Below are 18,334 nucleotides of genomic sequence, written 5' to 3' on the forward strand. Positions count from 1 at the left end.
GTCCAACTAAACTATACTGAACCGGTCTGCAAATTCATTAAACTTTGGGTTAAACATAGAATTTCTAACACTTGTTGTAAGGATACAATCCTAGCTATTGAATTTTCATCTTTCCACTAGATCCATCGAGGTATGAAAAATACCATCTCCACCAAAGACAAGGTCTAAAAAATAATAGTATGCCATCCAATGAAAGAATATAATTAAAAATAATAATTCTAGAAGTCTAACCGGTTCGATGATCAGTTCAGTTTCGACAACTATGACACAGAGGCAGCAACAAAATATGTTCTGACGAGGATTCCACGACAGTGTATAGAGAGTCCACAAAGAACATCATCTTCTTCAACGTTCGTGGAACTTTTATATGTTACTATTGGAGGAAGAAGGTCTACGTTGGAGTGGGTGGGATCCAAGTCGGAAGTATGGGTCTGTTGGGAATGGGTCGAACTCTGCGGGTTTGGTCTGCTTTTGTGAACCTTAACCCAAATCTAAAAAAAAGACAAGTCAGTCATTAAACTAATAAATTAGATTGCTTCATGTATTTCAACTATTTTATCTTCTCGAAAAAAATAAAAGTCTAATTTTCTTTATAATTTTAATTGTTTTTTCGTTTTTCTATTTTCAGAATGTATAAAAAATAGGACAATAAATAATTATATTTTATAATTTTAATTCTTGCATTAAAAAATTTAGTCTTCACTTTAATTATCTACAATGTGAATGCTTTTTTTTTCTCCAAATCATCAAAAGGATACACGATTAATATAAATTACTTAAAATGACTTTATGTCATCTGATAAAAATAATAGGCAAATAATTTTTTTCTAACACAAAAGAATTATTTTAAGTAAATAAATCGATAATAAATCGTAAAGTAAACGAGATAACGGAACAAAGGAGTTTATTAAGTTGAAAAACAATATGCCATCTAAATTTTAACGAGAGAAAAAATTATGTTTTACATTTTAATTGTTAAGTTATAACAATAATAATAAAATTGAATATAAATTTCAAAATAATAATAATAATAATAATAATAACAATTGAGTTTCATTTTTTCCGGACTTCTTCCAATTGAATCTAGGTTTTTGCTCTCTACCATTTATTTCATTCAGCTTTGTTTTTTATTTAATGGTGAACATCCCAACGGCCCATCCTTTTCGGTTTTTGGCTGATTGTTTCTCTGCAGTCCATCTCAACCCATTCTTTTTTATCTTAAAATTACTTAAATGCCCTAACGGTAAACCCAAAATAATAACCGTGCTCAACTTTAAACTTGCTTTGACAACCCGTTTAGCAACTCATTCCAATAACTCACGTGTCTCAAGGTTATTGGAAGGTCAACCAAAAGTCATTCTTGGTCACTCTTGGTCACCTAATACATTGTCACCACAGAGTTGCCCATATATATATATATATATATATATATATATATATATATATATATATATATAGGTCAACCAAAAGTCATTCTTGGTCACTCTTGGTCACCTAATACATTGTCACCACAGAGTTGCCCATATATATATAATGCAGTTGATTTCAATCTCCTGCATAACCAGTAGAATTGTAATTGATCTAGAAGCTACTTAAGCTTTGTGTTTCCTAGAGACTCATATCTATATTGTAGAATGGAAGTTCATATGATATGGCAATTAAGCTAAATATGAGTAAAGCTTATGATGGTTTATTAAGCTAAATATGAGTAAAGTTTAGTTACAATGTTTGTGGTTTATTATGGATAAACTGGCCTTTAGAGATGGATTGGTTTAGTTAAAAAACTTGTAACAATTATATTATTTTCTGTCATGGTGAAAGGACAACCATTTGGTTATGTAAATCAAATAAGGGTATCTGTTAAGACAGAGCTGAACAAATTGATTCAAGGTTTTCATATCAACTATTAGTGTCCAACTATTAGCTATCTCTTCTTTGTTATTCATTCTATACTTTTTGGCAAGGCTTTCCAACAGAATTGTATCAATCTGTTGGTTGTTTTATTAGATTATGAGTCTATGAATGACCAAAAAATTAATCTGAACAAATCAGTTGTTTTTTAGTTCTAATACTCCATAACATATATAAAATTAGTTGGTTGCTGAACTAAATATCCAACATGTTGGCGTCTAGGACAAATACATTGGCCTTCCTTCGAATAAAAGGTCAAAAAAAATTATTTTTAATTTCATCAAGGTCAGAAAAAAACTTTAGTTTTGAAAGTGAAAATTACACTCTTTATATAGTAGATAAGTCCGGTAAGTTATTGGTGAGGCTATGTTTTAAGTTTCCAAATTCTCTTTGCTGAACTTCATCGACTAATGATGCAATTTTGGTGTGGTTAAACAAAAAATGAAAGGAAAATGATTTGGATCAGCTGAGACAAGTAGGAGACAAAATGAGTAGGAAAAAATACAAGGTGGTCTTGGTATTAAAAATCTAAGAACTATGAATCTATGGTCTGAGGTTAATGGCAAATATGTAAGCTTCATAAACTGCATCTCCAGGTTCGAGTCTTAATGGAGACAGTAGATTGAGAACTCTTAAGTAGAGTATGTTAGAGTATGTGCATGAGTGTAAGTGTGTGTGTGATTGTATGACAAAAGAAAATAAAAACTAAGAATCTAGCTCTTCTTGAAAAACATTGTTGGCATATTGCAGGTCAGTCTCATTCATGGGCTTAGAAGAGAATTTTGGATGGGAGAAAGATAGTAAAGAAGGGTAAAAAGTTTATCACGACCCTTGGCTATCAGATGCTTATCCATTCATGGTTCCACCCATTGTAAACCCTAAGTTTGGTATATTTTGAGTTTGCCATTTGTTGCATCAAGATAGGTACTAGAATGAAGGAGGACGAGTGCTATATGAGGCCGCGAACAGAATAATTACTAGCGCAATTTACCATAATAAATAAACTGACCTCTAAATTTATCAAAATATATATATTTTGCAAAATAGATACCGAAATGTATTTTTTTCATAAACTATGTAAATCGCGACAGGAGTCTCGCAATTTACGAATGCACGTAATCCGCTACAGGAGTGTCGCAGTTTGCGTTCGAAGCAAAGCATCACATAATCCGCAGTAGGGGTGTCGCAGTTTATGTGTGATTTGCAAACGTGCATAAACCGCTACAGGGTCTAGCGGTTTATGCTTTAGTGTGGAGTATGAATTATTTGATGAAATTTTGGTTTGCTTTTTTTTTTTATGTATGGAGCAACATAGGTTGGGATCCTGGGATGTTCTGTTTATTTATTTATTTTTATTCTAGACTATACCTTTTCTAACTATGGGCTTATTTCATTGGCTAAGTTCTCTCCATTTTGATTAAGGGAATCTCAATGATGATCCTGATTTTTCCTTCAAGTTTAATAACAATTTATTTTTATATAATATCAAATATGAAATAAATTACAATCTTAAAATAATTAATTGCATTTATATAGATCAACCATTAAAAAATAAGACTAGTAAGTTAATCTATTATTCATCATAACTCTTTTTATTTAGGTAGTACGTACTCGGTACTAAATAAAAAAATTTAACAAATATACTTGTTCAATTCTAAATTTTAGAACTATAAATTTTAGAATTAAATTGACTATAAATTCAACAAATGTATTTCATATTTGATATTATATAAAAATAAATTGTTAACTTAATAAAAAATTAAATAACTAAAAATGTACATTTAATAAAAATATAATTTTATATTTTAAAATATTAAAAAATATATTTTAAAAATAAACCATCTAAACATATTTTTATTATTTTCAACATTTAGAAATAAAATATTTTTTAAAAAAAATTTAAATGTAAAAAATTGAAAATAAAAATTATTTTTAAAAAATAAAAATAAAAAATAAAATCTAAACCTATTCTTAGCAATTCCCTTCTCTCTTTTTGTGAAACATCCAAACTTATTATTGTTTAAGTAGGAAAATTCAATATGATCAGACATGGGTGAAGCACTGAAACTCTGGTGAAAACTATGCTAAAGTTAAAGGTTCAGGTTGAAAAAATGTTCAACTGGAAGAAAAAAAAACACATATACACAGAAATCGCAGTTGAAAAAATGTTCAATTGGGAGCAAAAAACACATATACACAGAAACCGCAAGACCCTTGTAGCTGTTTTTAGCCATTTTGCATATCATCATAAATCATTGTAGGGGGCGTAGCGGTCTATACACGTTTGCAATTTACACACAAATTGCGACACTCTATAGCAGATTATGTACAGTTTGGTTTCGAATGTAATCCGCCCGTAGTAGATTACGTGTATTCGTAAACTACTGAACCTCTATCGCGATTTATATAAATTATAAAAAAAATACATTTTAATATCCGTTTTGCACTTTATATAATCTAATAAAATTAGATGCCAGTTTATTTATTATAGTAAATTGTTCAAATTACTATTTCCCTGACCGCAAAAAAATGTGTGAATATGGACAATGAATAGTAAGAAACAATATGATACGACTTTAGGATATAGAATAGCTTATGACTTTTTTCATGGAGCAATTGAAACATACTCTCATGTGATGAGAAAGAAACCAATCTGCCACTTTAAGTTAAAAATATTTTTGTGGAAGTTCTTACTTACTGGGTATCCCAGTACGTTAAAAGCTTCGTAATTTCTTCCATCATAAATGAGTGCTCAAGATATCACAAAGAAGAAAAATCAATCATCCTTTGTCAAATTAAATATTGTTTAAAAAATAAATAAATTTAATAATATTTATAAATAATTAAAGGAGAGAGTTGGAGTAGCATTTATTGTAGAAAAGATTGTTGAATCGCGTCTTAGGTGGTTTGGACATGTGAGAAGAACATCCAGTTAGGAGGGTGGATGAGATGGAAGATGGATAAAGGGCAAAAAGCAGAGGAGAATCTAAGAAGACCATCCATGAGGTGGTCAAACGAGATCTACATGTAAACGGTCTCTCTATAAACAAACGAGATCTACATGTAAACGGTCTCTCTGTAGACATGATATATGACAGAGTACAATGACGTCGTTTGATTCATGTAGTCGACCCCACTTAGTGGGACAAGGCTTTGTTGTTGTTGTTATAAATATTTATTTTAATTTTATTACACATATTTTTTTAATATCTTATTTAATTTAAATTTATAAATTTTATACCTTCTAAAAATTAAATAATTTATAAATTTTTTATATTTATTATTTTTAAATTATTTCATCAAATTTTTATTATTATAAAATAATAATGTTTCCATAAGGAAGTACAAAAGAAGTTGGGTATTCCCAATTATCACCAAATGTGATTAGAAGACAAATAGCTTAAGAAAGAGTAAAATAAGAATAAAGAGAAATTATTAGCATTCATTAGGTATGGCTATTTAGTTCACGCACTAGACTGCTGACTTCTTGCACTATCTCCGGCGCTGGGCTTATTAGCTTCTCAAAGACACACATATTCCTCGCTTTTCAAATGCTCCAACACAGCGCAGCAATGAAAAGGATCTTTTGTCTACCTTCGATTTGAGCCGCTGTCTAAGATAAGGCTCGTTGTCATCAATTGATAAAGGTCTCATCTTCTCTCTGCCATAAGTCAGGGGTTATTAAGCTTAATATCTATCTTTGAAAAAAAAAATAGAGTAAAGGACATTTTCATCCCTGACTTTTTTTTTCGCGAACATTTTCGTCCTCAAACAATGAAAAATACATTAAAGCCCCTGACCCTTGAAAAACGTGGACATTTATGTCCTTCCATTGAATTCAACCGTTTGCACTGGACGGAAAAGGCTGAGCTGGCAGAGGTGACACATAACGGAGGCCAGGTGGCATGGAACATTTTGTAACAGGACGTATAAGTCCCTGGAGACGGAGCATTTCGTAACAGGACGTATAAGTCCCTCGAGACGAAAACGACGTCGTTTCGTCTCCTCCCCCATCTGCCCTTTTCTTCTTCCTTCGTCCCTTTTCCCTTCCATTCTTCTTCCTCAGCCCCTGCCTCCATCACCGCCGCACAGCCACGCCTCCGTCAACCACCATCAACGCCGGCGACTTCCTCCTTCCTTTCTTTTCGCGTCCTCTTCCCTTTCTCACTCCCTTACTCCCATTAGTCTCTCTCTCCTCACCCTCCTTCCACCCACCGTTCGTCCGCGACAACCTTCTCGGTGACCCACTACTGTAGCGCCGCCGACTCTCTGCAAAAATTAGTCTCAAATCTCGAGGGGTTAGGGTTTTCCTCCGCACCAACAATAATGAACAGTGTCGGATCGGGACCCTCGAACCTTTGCATAAATGACACTCTCACTGACGACGAGCTTCGTTTGATCCTGGCGATGGTTTCACATGCTTACTCGAATTGGACCTTGCCCAGTCCGTTTCGCGGTCGTTCTATCCCGGCGTCACCGATTCCGACCTCGACGTCATTGCCAATGGTTTCATATGCTTGAGGGTCCTCAATTTGCATAATTGTAAAGGTGAACTCTTTTTCCCTTTTTTTCCCATGTTGTTTTTGTTTGTTTTGCGAGAAAACTGTTGAAATTGACATTTGGGATGTTGCTTTTCTTCTGATGGGGAGTGAAAATTTCAATGAGATTCACATGGAATGTTTTTGACTTTTCCCCTTCATAGATCAAGGAGAAGGACACTGCGTGGTTTGTCAAGTTCTGAGTTCCCTGGTGCAAGCATTGGTAATTGATTCATTCATTCTCTTAACTGCTTTTATATTGTTGAGCAAAGAGTGATTTCTAAGCTGTAAAATGATGATGCTTATTATTACAGTAAGAACTTGGGGACGTTGTGGGATGATTTGGGAAAAGCAATTGAAGGAACTGATGAAATAGAGATTGGGGAAGTGGATTGCAGTGATCATCAAAGGAGCTTTGTGGCATATGCTTATAATGTAGTGTCGCATGTTTCTTAAAATCTCATGCTATGTTTGAGTCTACTCTGCACTCTGCTTCTACATTTATGAGTTCAATGATTGATATATTTTGTTCTTGTAAAATTCTGAATTGCATTTGACAGTTAATTAAGTATCAACACTGTCAAGACACAAGTGCGTGAATGGAGGAAAATATTTTTGAATGGTCTTGGATTATTGGATATAATTTATGTGTGATTCTTTACTGCTTTATCTAATTATCTAAGCAGCCATGAATGAAGAAAGGTATTCTTTAACTCAATGAAAAACATCATGGCTTTTTTCACCATCAATTATTAACTGATTTATCCACTTAATTATTTATTTGTTTTACTTGCTGGATGCTTGTATTATCTATTCCCCATTGCACTCTCACCCCATGTGTTAACCAACGTTTGAGGGAGCATTAATAGATCGAATTTTAAGTTTACATGTTTTTTGAATTGCCAGGTTCAAGGGATGTTGATTCATTGAAGAACTTTGTTTTGGAAGAAGCTGATAAGGCAGCAACAAATGCACAAGCACAACAACTAGATAGTGATAGAGAACTATAACTACTTTTGAAGGTATATATTTTGCTTCAGCTTTATTTTTATATTCTCTGTCTGGACCCTCCAGTGTTATCCCTCGACACATGGAATTTTTTTGACAAATTGACCTTTGGTGAAGGCTGGCAAGAGAGAGAGAGAGAGAGAGACTAATGGGAGTAAGGGAGTGAGAAAGGGAAGAAGACGCGAAAAGAGAAGAAGGAGGAGGTCGCCGGCGTTGATGGTGGCTGACGGAGGCGCGGCTGTGCGGCGGTGATGGAGGCAGGGGCTGAGGGAGAAGAATGGAAGGGAAAAGGGACGAAGGAAGAAGAAAATGGCAGATGGGGGAGGAGACGAAACGGCGTCGTTTTCGTCTCCAGGGACTTATACGTCCTGTTACGAAATGCTCTGTCTCCAGGGACTTATACGTCCTGTTACGAAATGCTCCATGCCACCTGGCCTCCGTTACGTGCTACCTCAGCGCCACCTCTGCTAGCTCAGCCTTTTCCGTCCAGTGCAAACGGATGAATTCAACGGAATGACATAAATGTCCACGTTTTTCAAGGGTCAGGGGCTTTAATGTATTTTCCATTGCTTGAGGACGAAAATGTCCGCAAAAAAAAAAGTCAAGGACAAAAATGTCCTTTACTCAAAAAAATATTTCATCAAATTTATAAATTTTAAAATAAAATATAAAAATTATTTTTTTAAAAATAATAGAAAAATCGCTAAAAAGGCCGCTAGTATATATAACCCACAAAACCCCACGCCACCCCTTTCTCTCTCACTCTCTGACTCCGTCGCCGAAAACCTCTCTCAGCCAGCACCAGCAGCAGACAGCGTCCACCCCCGCCGTCGCCGAACTCTGCTCCTCGCCAGAGGGTGCCGTCGCCGCCGGTAGTGACAGACTGAGGGTCAGCTCGAGAAGCTCTTGGCCGTCGATCATCTTCTCCTCGACGTCGTCTCCTCTGGACCTGCAGGTCGAAGCTCGTGGACGTCTTCTCTACATCGTTGTCGTGGACTTGCTGATCGAAGCGTGGTCAGTTTGATTCCCACCGTGCTGGTCAGTTTGCTCGATCCTCGTCTCTGTCTTGCCGTTCCTCCCTCGCCGGCAGTTGAGTTTCGTTCCTTCCTCGCCGCCTGTTTCGTGTCTCCGTCGCCGTCAGTTTGGTTACTCCGTCGGTGCCGGTAGCTCTGCATTTTCAATTTTTTTCTTTCTTTTGTTAATTTTTATGATTTTGAGTTTCTGTTTTTAAATGATTCTAGAACCTGGAATAACCGAATAATATTTATGGTTATGAGTAATCACTGCTGAAATCTATGTTTGTTTTAATTTATGTTTTGCTTATTTTGTTAATTTTACTGTTCTTTTCTGTTTGTTGTATTTTGGGTTGGGGTGAGTTGCTGTTTTTTGTTTGTTGTGTTCTGTGTTGGAGTTGTTGGTGGTGTGATTGCTGAGTTTGGATTCATTGCTTAGTTTTGTTTGTTTTTGGAATCTCTGACTCTTCTATTTTGAATTCTGAGGGTTTGTTCTGAGAATGGTTGCCGATTATTATTTAAGTAGAACTTAGAAGTTAATAAATTTTTATTTTTAATGATAAAATACGGTCAGTTTTGAAATTGTATATTGTATTTTTAATAATTTTATTGTATATTGAATTGAACTCGCTCAACTTCCGTTTGATTTTAGTTGGACCATTGACATTGAACCGGTTATTTTATTAGTTTGATGATCGGTTCGGTTTTCGCATCCTTATTAAAAACAATATGAAAAATGTGATATCTAAAAAGGATTTATAGTAGTCACCATAATATAGAACATTTTAGTTTATATTAGATGAATAATTAAATTTATTTATAGTAATATAATAAAAAAATTATGAAATGTCAAATATATATTTTTATATATAGTACCTAATTGATGATCAATTTTGGTTTAAACGCGGTACATAGCATAATTAATTCATATTTTATAGGATATTGATATAATGTTATTTAGCATGCTTTAAACTTATTATCTTTGTTTTTTCCTCCTTTTTTTTTCATTCTCTTTTTTTTCATTTTCTTTCTTCTCATTTTCTTTTTGGAACAAAACAACACATAGTTATCAGAACCGGACCGGATCGGTCGGTTTGACCGAAAAACCAGTAAACCGGTGGTCTGGTCGGTTCGGTTAGTGAGTTGAACCGAATATGTAATTGAACTGGTCAACGGTGGTCAAATCTGTTGAAAACCGGCCGATTCGAACTTCAGACCGCATCAAACCCGTGCGGGTCCACGGTACACATGCGCGCCGCTGAACCACAGTAGGAGCTCCCGTCCACATCAATTTCCAAAAAACGCGACATGGAAGATTCAAACTTGGAGTGATGAGTATGCAGACCCTCGCTCCTGCCGCTACGCCATCAAGCACCTTTATAATTCTTATGACAAAAATTAAATATATAATAATCATAAATGAATTTTTTTTATTCTTTTAAACATGAATTGGCATGGATACCAAACAAATAACAATACCTAATATATAAATATATTGATATATTAATATTGATTTTTTTATCTTTTATTTTCTCTCGTTCATTTAAATTGAAAAAATATTTTATAGTAGTGACTAATTTATTATCTATTTTTGCACCATAAATATTATCTAAGAATTGATATTTGATTAATGATAAATATATTTTTTTGAAAACATGTATTTAATTTTTTTGTTTTATTTTTATTTTTATAATTTTATATTTTTATTTAATTATGACCGGGTCAACCGGGTAAATTAGTGACCCACCGGTTAAACCAGTAACCCAGTGACCCAGTCATATGATCGGGTCAATTACCGGTTCGGTTCTGATAACTATGAAACAACAACTAAGGAGGGAATTTTAGTGACTTGAAAGATTGATACTTTAGTTTTTAAATTTAAAAAATTGATCAAGTTGAATTGCCGTTGAATCTCACGTTTGAACTCCAAATTCAGAAGCTCTTCAACAACAGTGATAGTAACTGACTGAATCTGAACAAGAGCAGTCGCCTTCCAAGTTCCAACCATTCCACCAAAACGTCACCGTTTTGAACTCATCAATGGTGAAGGGGCTCCACGGCCAGAACCTCCCTGCTGATGTGACACAGGTCGTTGATCAGCTGGAGCGCCATTGCTTGGCTCCTGATGGATCTCTCATCTCCAAGCCCCTTTACAACGATCTCCAACTCGTATCTCTCTCTCTCTCTCTCTAAAAACACTCACATTTTTTGACCCATTTTGACGAATGTTTGACTTTGGTATTGACTCGCTGAATGGATTTGCAGGCCAGAGAGGAAATGTGTAGGGAAAGACTGCGTTACTTGGAAGCCATGGTAAAGTGTTTTCTATAGAATGAATTAGGGTTTCAGTTCTATTTTCTATGATATTTGTATCTATAAAGTGATTAAAAAAAATAGCAATAGTATGAAGCCGTTATAATATATTCATTTTTCTTTTCTGTTTTTTGAAATTCTGGTGGTGGTTGAATGACATAGTGGCATGACCTATTCAATCTGATTCATTTAAAGGTTATTAATTGTGCTATGTTGCTCCTGTGCTTGATTTTTCGCAAACAATTCTGGCTATTGAGATTTTTTCTAAAACCAATTTTGACTTGGGTCTAAATGTTTGGATGGTGTGATCCACAAACTCTTGGAAGGGTTGTCTTGTCTCTTTTTCCACAAGAGATGGTCATAATCATGAGAAAAGTTAGCATGAGAGGATGCATTGGGGTTTACTGATATGTGGTTCTGATACCGTGTGTTGGTTACACTTTCAGGCAATATATTCTGAGGCCATTGCTATGGTGGAAGAGTATCAGCAAGCCATTTCAATGTCTAGCCTTGGTGGACTTCGAGATACTGGCGGTCTTTATCCTCAGCTTGGGTTAAGGAACTCCCCTCAGGTTGAGTTATTATCCTGGAAAGCTAGTTTAATTTCGAAACAACTATTAGAATTGTAACTCTGTCAATTTTGGTCCTGTAATATTTACATTATGTATACGGAGAGAACGGTTGCACTCTACCAAATTGTTCCTTATGGGAATCGTTTGTTACATGAATTGTCTCCTTCCTTATCATAACTTAAATGATAGGCTACAGGGGTTGATATTTGAACATCAGTATAATTAAGATACTGTGATTTTAATTTAGGTATTATGAAATTGATAACAAAAGATACTATTGAGTTCTTCATGAAATTACCTAGCTCTATTCTAAGAGGTTCTTTCACAAGTAAATGAGGAAATAGGTGCTATAAAGTCTAAGCTCTCAATATAATTAAACAGAAGATGGGGGATTTTGGAACAACTGGTAGCTATTTATCCCTTATCCCATTTGCAATGGCACATTTATGTAAGATTGAAAATCACTCTTGAATTTATTAGAGGTGGAAGGTGTCTTCAGGCGTTAGTTAAGTTACCAATGTTCTTTGTTGGAAATTGGAATGTAGAGTTACAATAAACTATTGTATTAATAGACACTACCCACTTATATTTTAAATGTGTGTAAAAGTAACAAATGTGGAATTAGTTAAGATGGTGAGTGGCTTACACTCTAATCAAGAGGTATTGTGTAACCAAAAAAATTCTTTCCTATAGATTATATAAAATGAAGGGTATTTTAGGAAAAGTCATGCATGAAGTCTCTCCCATATCCCCATTATATATAATAGATATAATAGATATACCACCTCTTCGGGAGCTTCATTTGGTAGTCTTTTACTTGATTCAGTTTGTTTAGCAAATAAAGCCTGAGTCTAATATTTTGAATTTTTGTAAATGAGATGTGGGTCTATCTTCTGCTTATTGATACTATTCATTATTGTTAGCAGAGGAATTAGCTTAAATAATGTGTTTCTTGTGGATTAATATTTGCTTGGCAATGGTAAAGATGTGCTTCTTTGGTAGTTGGCTTTAATAGTCCTAAGAATATATCTTTGAACCTTAACATTACAAGTATGCTTCATTTTAGTCTTTGAAATTTCAAAATTAACTATTTGGTACTGAAGTTATATTTCATCGATCATTTTAGTCCTTGGCCAGTATATGATTAGTCAACAGTCATATTTTGCTGAGGTGTCACATCAAAGGACATGTCAGCATGTCACATAGCTTTCCATGTAGTGTTGATTGATGATGTGGTGTATGCCACACCATTGGTCAACATTACATGATATGTTAACTTGTTACTCAAACAAAATTGTGATGGTTGACCAAACAGGGATTGAAATGACTTGCGGAATGTTAGAGATTCAATAATTGATTTATTTAAAGTACTAAAATAAAGAGTGCCCATTTTCAGAGACCAAATTGAACCTTGACTTTTTTAGCTCTTATAGAAACATTTGTATATTTTTCTGTCATGTTATGATAGAATATGTTTCATTGACTTAACAAAAAAGTTACATATCCATCTGTATCAGGTTTATGAGACTTTGGAGCATCAATTGGTTGTGGCTGAAGCAGCCCAAAGGTTGAGGCTACCTCTTATCTCCAAAGATGGAGAAGTCCATACTGAGGATATTGAAAAATTGAGTGTAATGTCTCGAAGCTCCCTTGACAGTACCAACACCAGCACCACGAACAACTCAAGCACAACTTTGATTAATTATGCTACTCCAAACAGTTCAGTTACTGGGATTAATTCTTCCGTATCTGCTATGGATTCAGTGGAAGCTGCAGTTGGTGGTGTACCTAATCGTTTTCTTGGTATTACACCTGCTTATTTGCGGCAAACTCAACATCAACAAACACCATTATCTGTGGTATGCTATTTAGCAAAATATGAAAATCAGCTTCTAAGCAAGGACTTTCTATGATAGGTTATATTTTGATGTGATTCACTTGGTTATGTTTTCCTTATTGACATATGAAACACACTTTCTAGGATATGACAGAATATCACATGTCACTCTCACGTGAGATAGAGGCCCACTTGAAACTGAAATGTGATAAATTGTCCAATGCCTTTGTTTTAGATGACAATGGTAAGTTTGACCAGCATATTACTGATCTTATATAGGGATTTGAGGTTAATTGATAATTTTTTTTTTTGTGGTTTGGCATGTGATTTTTTTGCCAGCTGATTTCCTTTTCTCTTCACTCAGATTCTTCATCATCAGGAATTCAAAGTTCAAGTTCTCGGCTTCCAGAAAGGTCTGATCTCATGAAATTACCTTAATTCTTTTAGTAGTTGGCAAGCTGTATTGATTTTTACCCAAAGAACATTTTTATGGAATAAAGCAATTTTGTTATATATTGGACCTACAAGTATATCTAAACCCTTGTTTGAATCATATGTCATCAGAGTTAGGACATGCTAGGTTTTTTTATAGGCAGTCGACCTCGACATTATACAATGGCCCGCAAAGTCATGTCTGGATACTTGTTAAAGAAGTTGTACGAAGTTAGATATCAATCACGTTTTATGTAATGATTGTATTGTGTTAATGAAATTATCAATACTCAATATTTGTTTTACTTCTGTTGGTCTGAGTAACAGGTATCAATCTTATGCAAGTCTTGGTTTCTCTAGCACTACAAATATAGAGGATTTTTATTCCCTTTAAAAATATTCTGTTTCATTTAGGTTTCTAGGTGATCACAGCTATATTTGCCATTACTTATGTCTTATGCTAACCAGAAACATTCAAGCTTTGAATGAAATTTCTAATATAAAGTGAGTAACATAGCATTAATATGTTGATTGCATGATTCAGTATATGTAAGTTCCATACTGTACATATCCATGATTATGACTTCATGCTCTTCATATCACTTCTTTTTCCAGGGTCAAGCTGTTGATTGAGGAGATTGAAAGAGAAGAAGCTGCACTGCGAGATGATCTATATTCTGCAGATAGGAAATTTGCTGAATATTATAATGTACACACATGCATTTATTACAACCACCATCTTTCTTGCAGACAGATGCATTTTCCATAGCTCTACTGAATCTGTGTGCACACACGCATTATAGAGGGAGGGAGGGAGAGTGAATGAGTGTTTAAGATTTGCTTTTTGGCAGAATGCTCATGATGATTACATATTGAAAAAAATTGTTAGGGCCAAGTAGGAAAAAAGGGGAGGATGTGGGTTTCAACTGACATGAGCCCATTGATTTATCACTCAGTTTGAGCGGAAAGTTAGTTAGTAGTTGGGGTTGAATTGAAGGAAGTTCATTAGGTGGAGAGGGATTATGTCTGGTGAATAGGCGTGTTTTGGGGGAGGAGAAATTCTCAAGTTTTCTTAGAGTTGTACACTATACAGTGGATTTTCTTTCATTTCTCTACCGTACTAATTGGATACCAGTTCTAACAACCTTATTCTCTATCAGGTCTTAGAGCAGATACTTGGAGTGCTTATCAAACTTGTTAAGGATTTGAAGTTGGATCATCAGCATAAACATGTGAGTGACTATAATATGATAAAATCCATGATTTGATAGTTAAGGCTGTATCTTGATTTTTCCCAATGTGACAATGTATTTGTAGGATGAGCTGCAGAAGACGTGGCTCTGTAAAAGATGTGAGACCATGAGTGCAAAATTGAGGTTTGTTTTTTGAAATACGCCCTTTATGATGTCATGATTATCCAATATCAATTTGCTTTGAGGGTTTGGTTTGAAATGATAAGATGATAATAGAAAATCACAGAAGTGAGTCATTTGGTAAAAAGACAAGTTGCAACTCTATTTTCTTGGTAGGGGTCATTTGAAATTCAGCTTTTCCTAGTCTTCATCTGTAAAATTTCCTTATTCGGTCTCTTTTTAAAATTCCATGATTGGCTATTCACCACATTATTTCTTTGATGACTTCTCCAACATTCTTTTTGGTGCTTCCCCTGCTGTGACTATTCTGGTAGCCTCTTGTCCACCCTGTGCTCCCATCACCGCACCTTGCTGTTCTGCAACTATTCATTGTGTTTCCACTAGTGTCCACCATGAATGGCTCTTTTCATTGTGTTTTTCCTGGATGATGACCCTGTGATCGCCGTCATCTACACAGCCAAACCAGGTGGTTGCATTTTGTGCCGGTCACCATTGTGCCTCAATGTGCCTTGAACCTTCTTCTTCTGTGCTGTTCAACCGCAACAGAATTTGTGCATGTTGTTGAACAAGAGTTATGAATGGATGAAAAAAAATAATGGGAATGCTAAGGAGCTAACACTTTTAGTGGTTCAAATATAAGACAAAATAAATAAATAATGGTCACCTAACATTTCTCAAAAATTAATGTTACCTAAATATTGTACATGAACAGATATTTCGAAACATCAAAAGTTAAAAATGACATAAATTGCAATTGACAGAATAGCTGGTTTGCCTTGTATTCCATATTATTTTTTGGTTCAATTACTTTGAAGGTCTTTATAATTTCAGCCAATTTTGAAATAGGTTATTGTATTTTAAAGTTTATAATCAAATCTCTATTTTCCTTAAATTTTTCAATTAAATACCTATAGATAAATATTTATATCATGTTTTTATATTACAAACATTTCTGAACCAGGTCCCTCTAGTTTAAAAAGTATTGTCATCAAGACCCAATACTGTAAAAAATTTCGCAGAGTGCAGGTATACGACTATTTTTAATCTAAAAGTACTTGATGAAAAACATTTGTACAGTATACGGGCTTGATTAGAAATGTTTAATTGATACCCGTCTAACTGAAAATTAAGTGAACTGGAGAGGTTTTCCAGAGTAAATTAAACTTTATTTTTTTTATTATTGGTAGAAAGTTGTTTGTTTAATAAAAGATATATTTGCCATTGCATATCAGGGTTCTGGAACATATTCTCCTGCTTGAAACTTATACAAAGGACTCTATACCCGCGCTTCATAAGATAAGGTACAACTGATGACATCTGTAAGTTCATAAGCAGTTCTTGATATAGTATTAATCAACTATCTTTTATCCATTTTTTATCTCAGGAAATATCTTGTTGAGGCAACTGAAGAAGCATCGATTGCATATAATAAAGCAGTATGTTCCTACTCCCTATGTCTCCAGTTCCATGGTTGAAAAATTTGGAAATTAAACACCTAGCTTGTGGTCTCATTTTAATTATACCTTTTAAATGGTTTCGGAATGTGATTGCAGCTAAATGGTAGTCATATAGTATTATTATGTTCATGACTCTTATGGATTGTCTTTTCCTCCATTGTTGTGGTTGTTCATCATATTTGTGTTGGTTGGTATTCTGGCAATTGTACCAGGTAACTCGCTTGCGTGAATACCAAGGTGTTGATCCTCACTTTGACAACATTGCAAGGCAGTATCATGACATCGTAAAGGTGATTTATTTTGCTGAAAATTTATGATATTTTATATTTACATTTTTTAGATATATATACATATATATCAACCTCACAAAATTTGGGACAGCAATAAGAAATTGTAGGAGAAATATACATCTGTTGAACAAAATTGAAACTCTGAGAAAGCAGGAGCTAAAATTCATATCAATACTCCTTAGCGATGATCTTGTTTAAATTGTCTGATTGGTGGTGTGCAGAAATTGGAGAATATGCAATGGACAATCCACCAAGTTGAAATGGATCTGAAACGTTTACCAGATAACACCACCAGTTAGGAGTTTTTATTCATTTGGCCTCTTAACAGTGGTTGGTTTGATTTCTGTAAATGGTAAAAAGTGTATATTGTTTGGTTATATGACTCTGCAGTGATTGTTACTTGTCACCGATGATTTAGAATGATGTCTTACATCTTCTCAAGATTTTGTGCAATTTTCAAGTTGTGTGCTTTAAACATTTCCCAGGAATGATTCTCAATTTTTGTAGAAAGGGGAAACATAACTTTTGTACTTTAATATTGAGATTATATTAATCCATTACCTCAAATTAAATAGATTGCAAAACATTTTTGTAAATGTTCTTTACTGGTACTTTTACTAGCAGTTTCCCGAAGTCTTTAGACATGCTAAAACCTTAAAAGATTAATCTTTGTTACAACGAAATTGAAGCCCGTTAAACATTTTGCTGCTTTTAGTTGTTTACCAGCTAGTTATGTTATATACTTCATGTATGTCATAATGCCGATGGCAACTAAAACTTCAGAAAGATAAAAACATGATTGTTAGGAGAATGAACATATACACAATATTGTCATTGGACATTGGTTACACAGTTATAAATAGGTAAGATTTGAAGAAATAAGGGTTGGAATCTCGTATTAGAAAACACTCTCGTACACTCGTATTCTTAGCGAATTTCTGAATCTGTTAAGAGTTTTTTTTTTTTTTGTAGGGTTCTTTCCATGTATTTTAAATTTCCTTTAAAATTCTTGTCATATTTATCTTTCCTGCAAATTTATCTTTTCAGCAAATTTATTTTTTCAGTTTTCTTCTAAGATTCAATATTTTGTATTTGATTTTAAAAGTTTTTCGATCTTATCGAAGGCAGATTAATACTTTATTTAAATTTAATGTTATTCATTTCAATTCCATTCATTTTACTTTCTGGACTATATCCGGTAAAACTTAGATTTAACCACTACAACCAAGAATCTCGGAATTGAATTATTTGCAAACAACAATCTTGGAATAAATTCAAAATCAGGAGATATCTCCGTAAGCAAAACAAACGCAAACTAGCGAGGCCGTTACTCAACATCACTGTGCCAATCATCTATAAAAAAGGGACAACCACTAACTAAGGGACAAGAGATTGTAGGGGTGGAAACAGGTCAGGTCAGGCCAGGCTTTACTCTTAACAGGCCTGGCCTGTCATGTAATTAATTGGCTTGAGTCTGACCTGCAGCCTACTATAGGCACTTTATAAAGTATTAGGTCTAGCCTATTGTTCAGCTTGACCTGGTTTAAAACCTGTTAAAAGGCTTGATATTTTTTTTTACAAAAATAAAAA

General features: G+C 34.3%; 1 protein-coding gene across 1 annotated transcript; it reads left to right on the forward strand.

Moving 5' to 3' along the window:
* The first annotated feature begins 10,288 nt into the window (after positions 1-10,288).
* On the forward strand, positions 10,289-17,328 carry LOC107613705 (AUGMIN subunit 4-like). Its single transcript, XM_088497516.1, has 13 exons — positions 10,289-10,639; positions 10,736-10,783; positions 11,230-11,355; positions 12,873-13,214; positions 13,337-13,436; positions 13,557-13,605; positions 14,240-14,333; positions 14,785-14,856; positions 14,942-15,000; positions 16,230-16,298; positions 16,382-16,433; positions 16,667-16,744; positions 16,966-17,328. The coding sequence occupies exons 1-13, from the start codon at positions 10,511-10,513 to the stop codon at positions 17,041-17,043; spliced, it is 1,296 nt and encodes a 431-aa protein (XP_088353642.1). The 5' UTR covers positions 10,289-10,510; the 3' UTR covers positions 17,044-17,328.
* Positions 17,329-18,334: the final 1,006 nt, after the last annotated feature.

This window comes from Arachis ipaensis, chromosome B8 (assembly GCF_059453495.1).
Source record: "Arachis ipaensis isolate K30076 ecotype BB chromosome B8, ASM5945349v1, whole genome shotgun sequence".
Taxonomy (NCBI): Eukaryota; Viridiplantae; Streptophyta; class Magnoliopsida; order Fabales; family Fabaceae; genus Arachis; species Arachis ipaensis.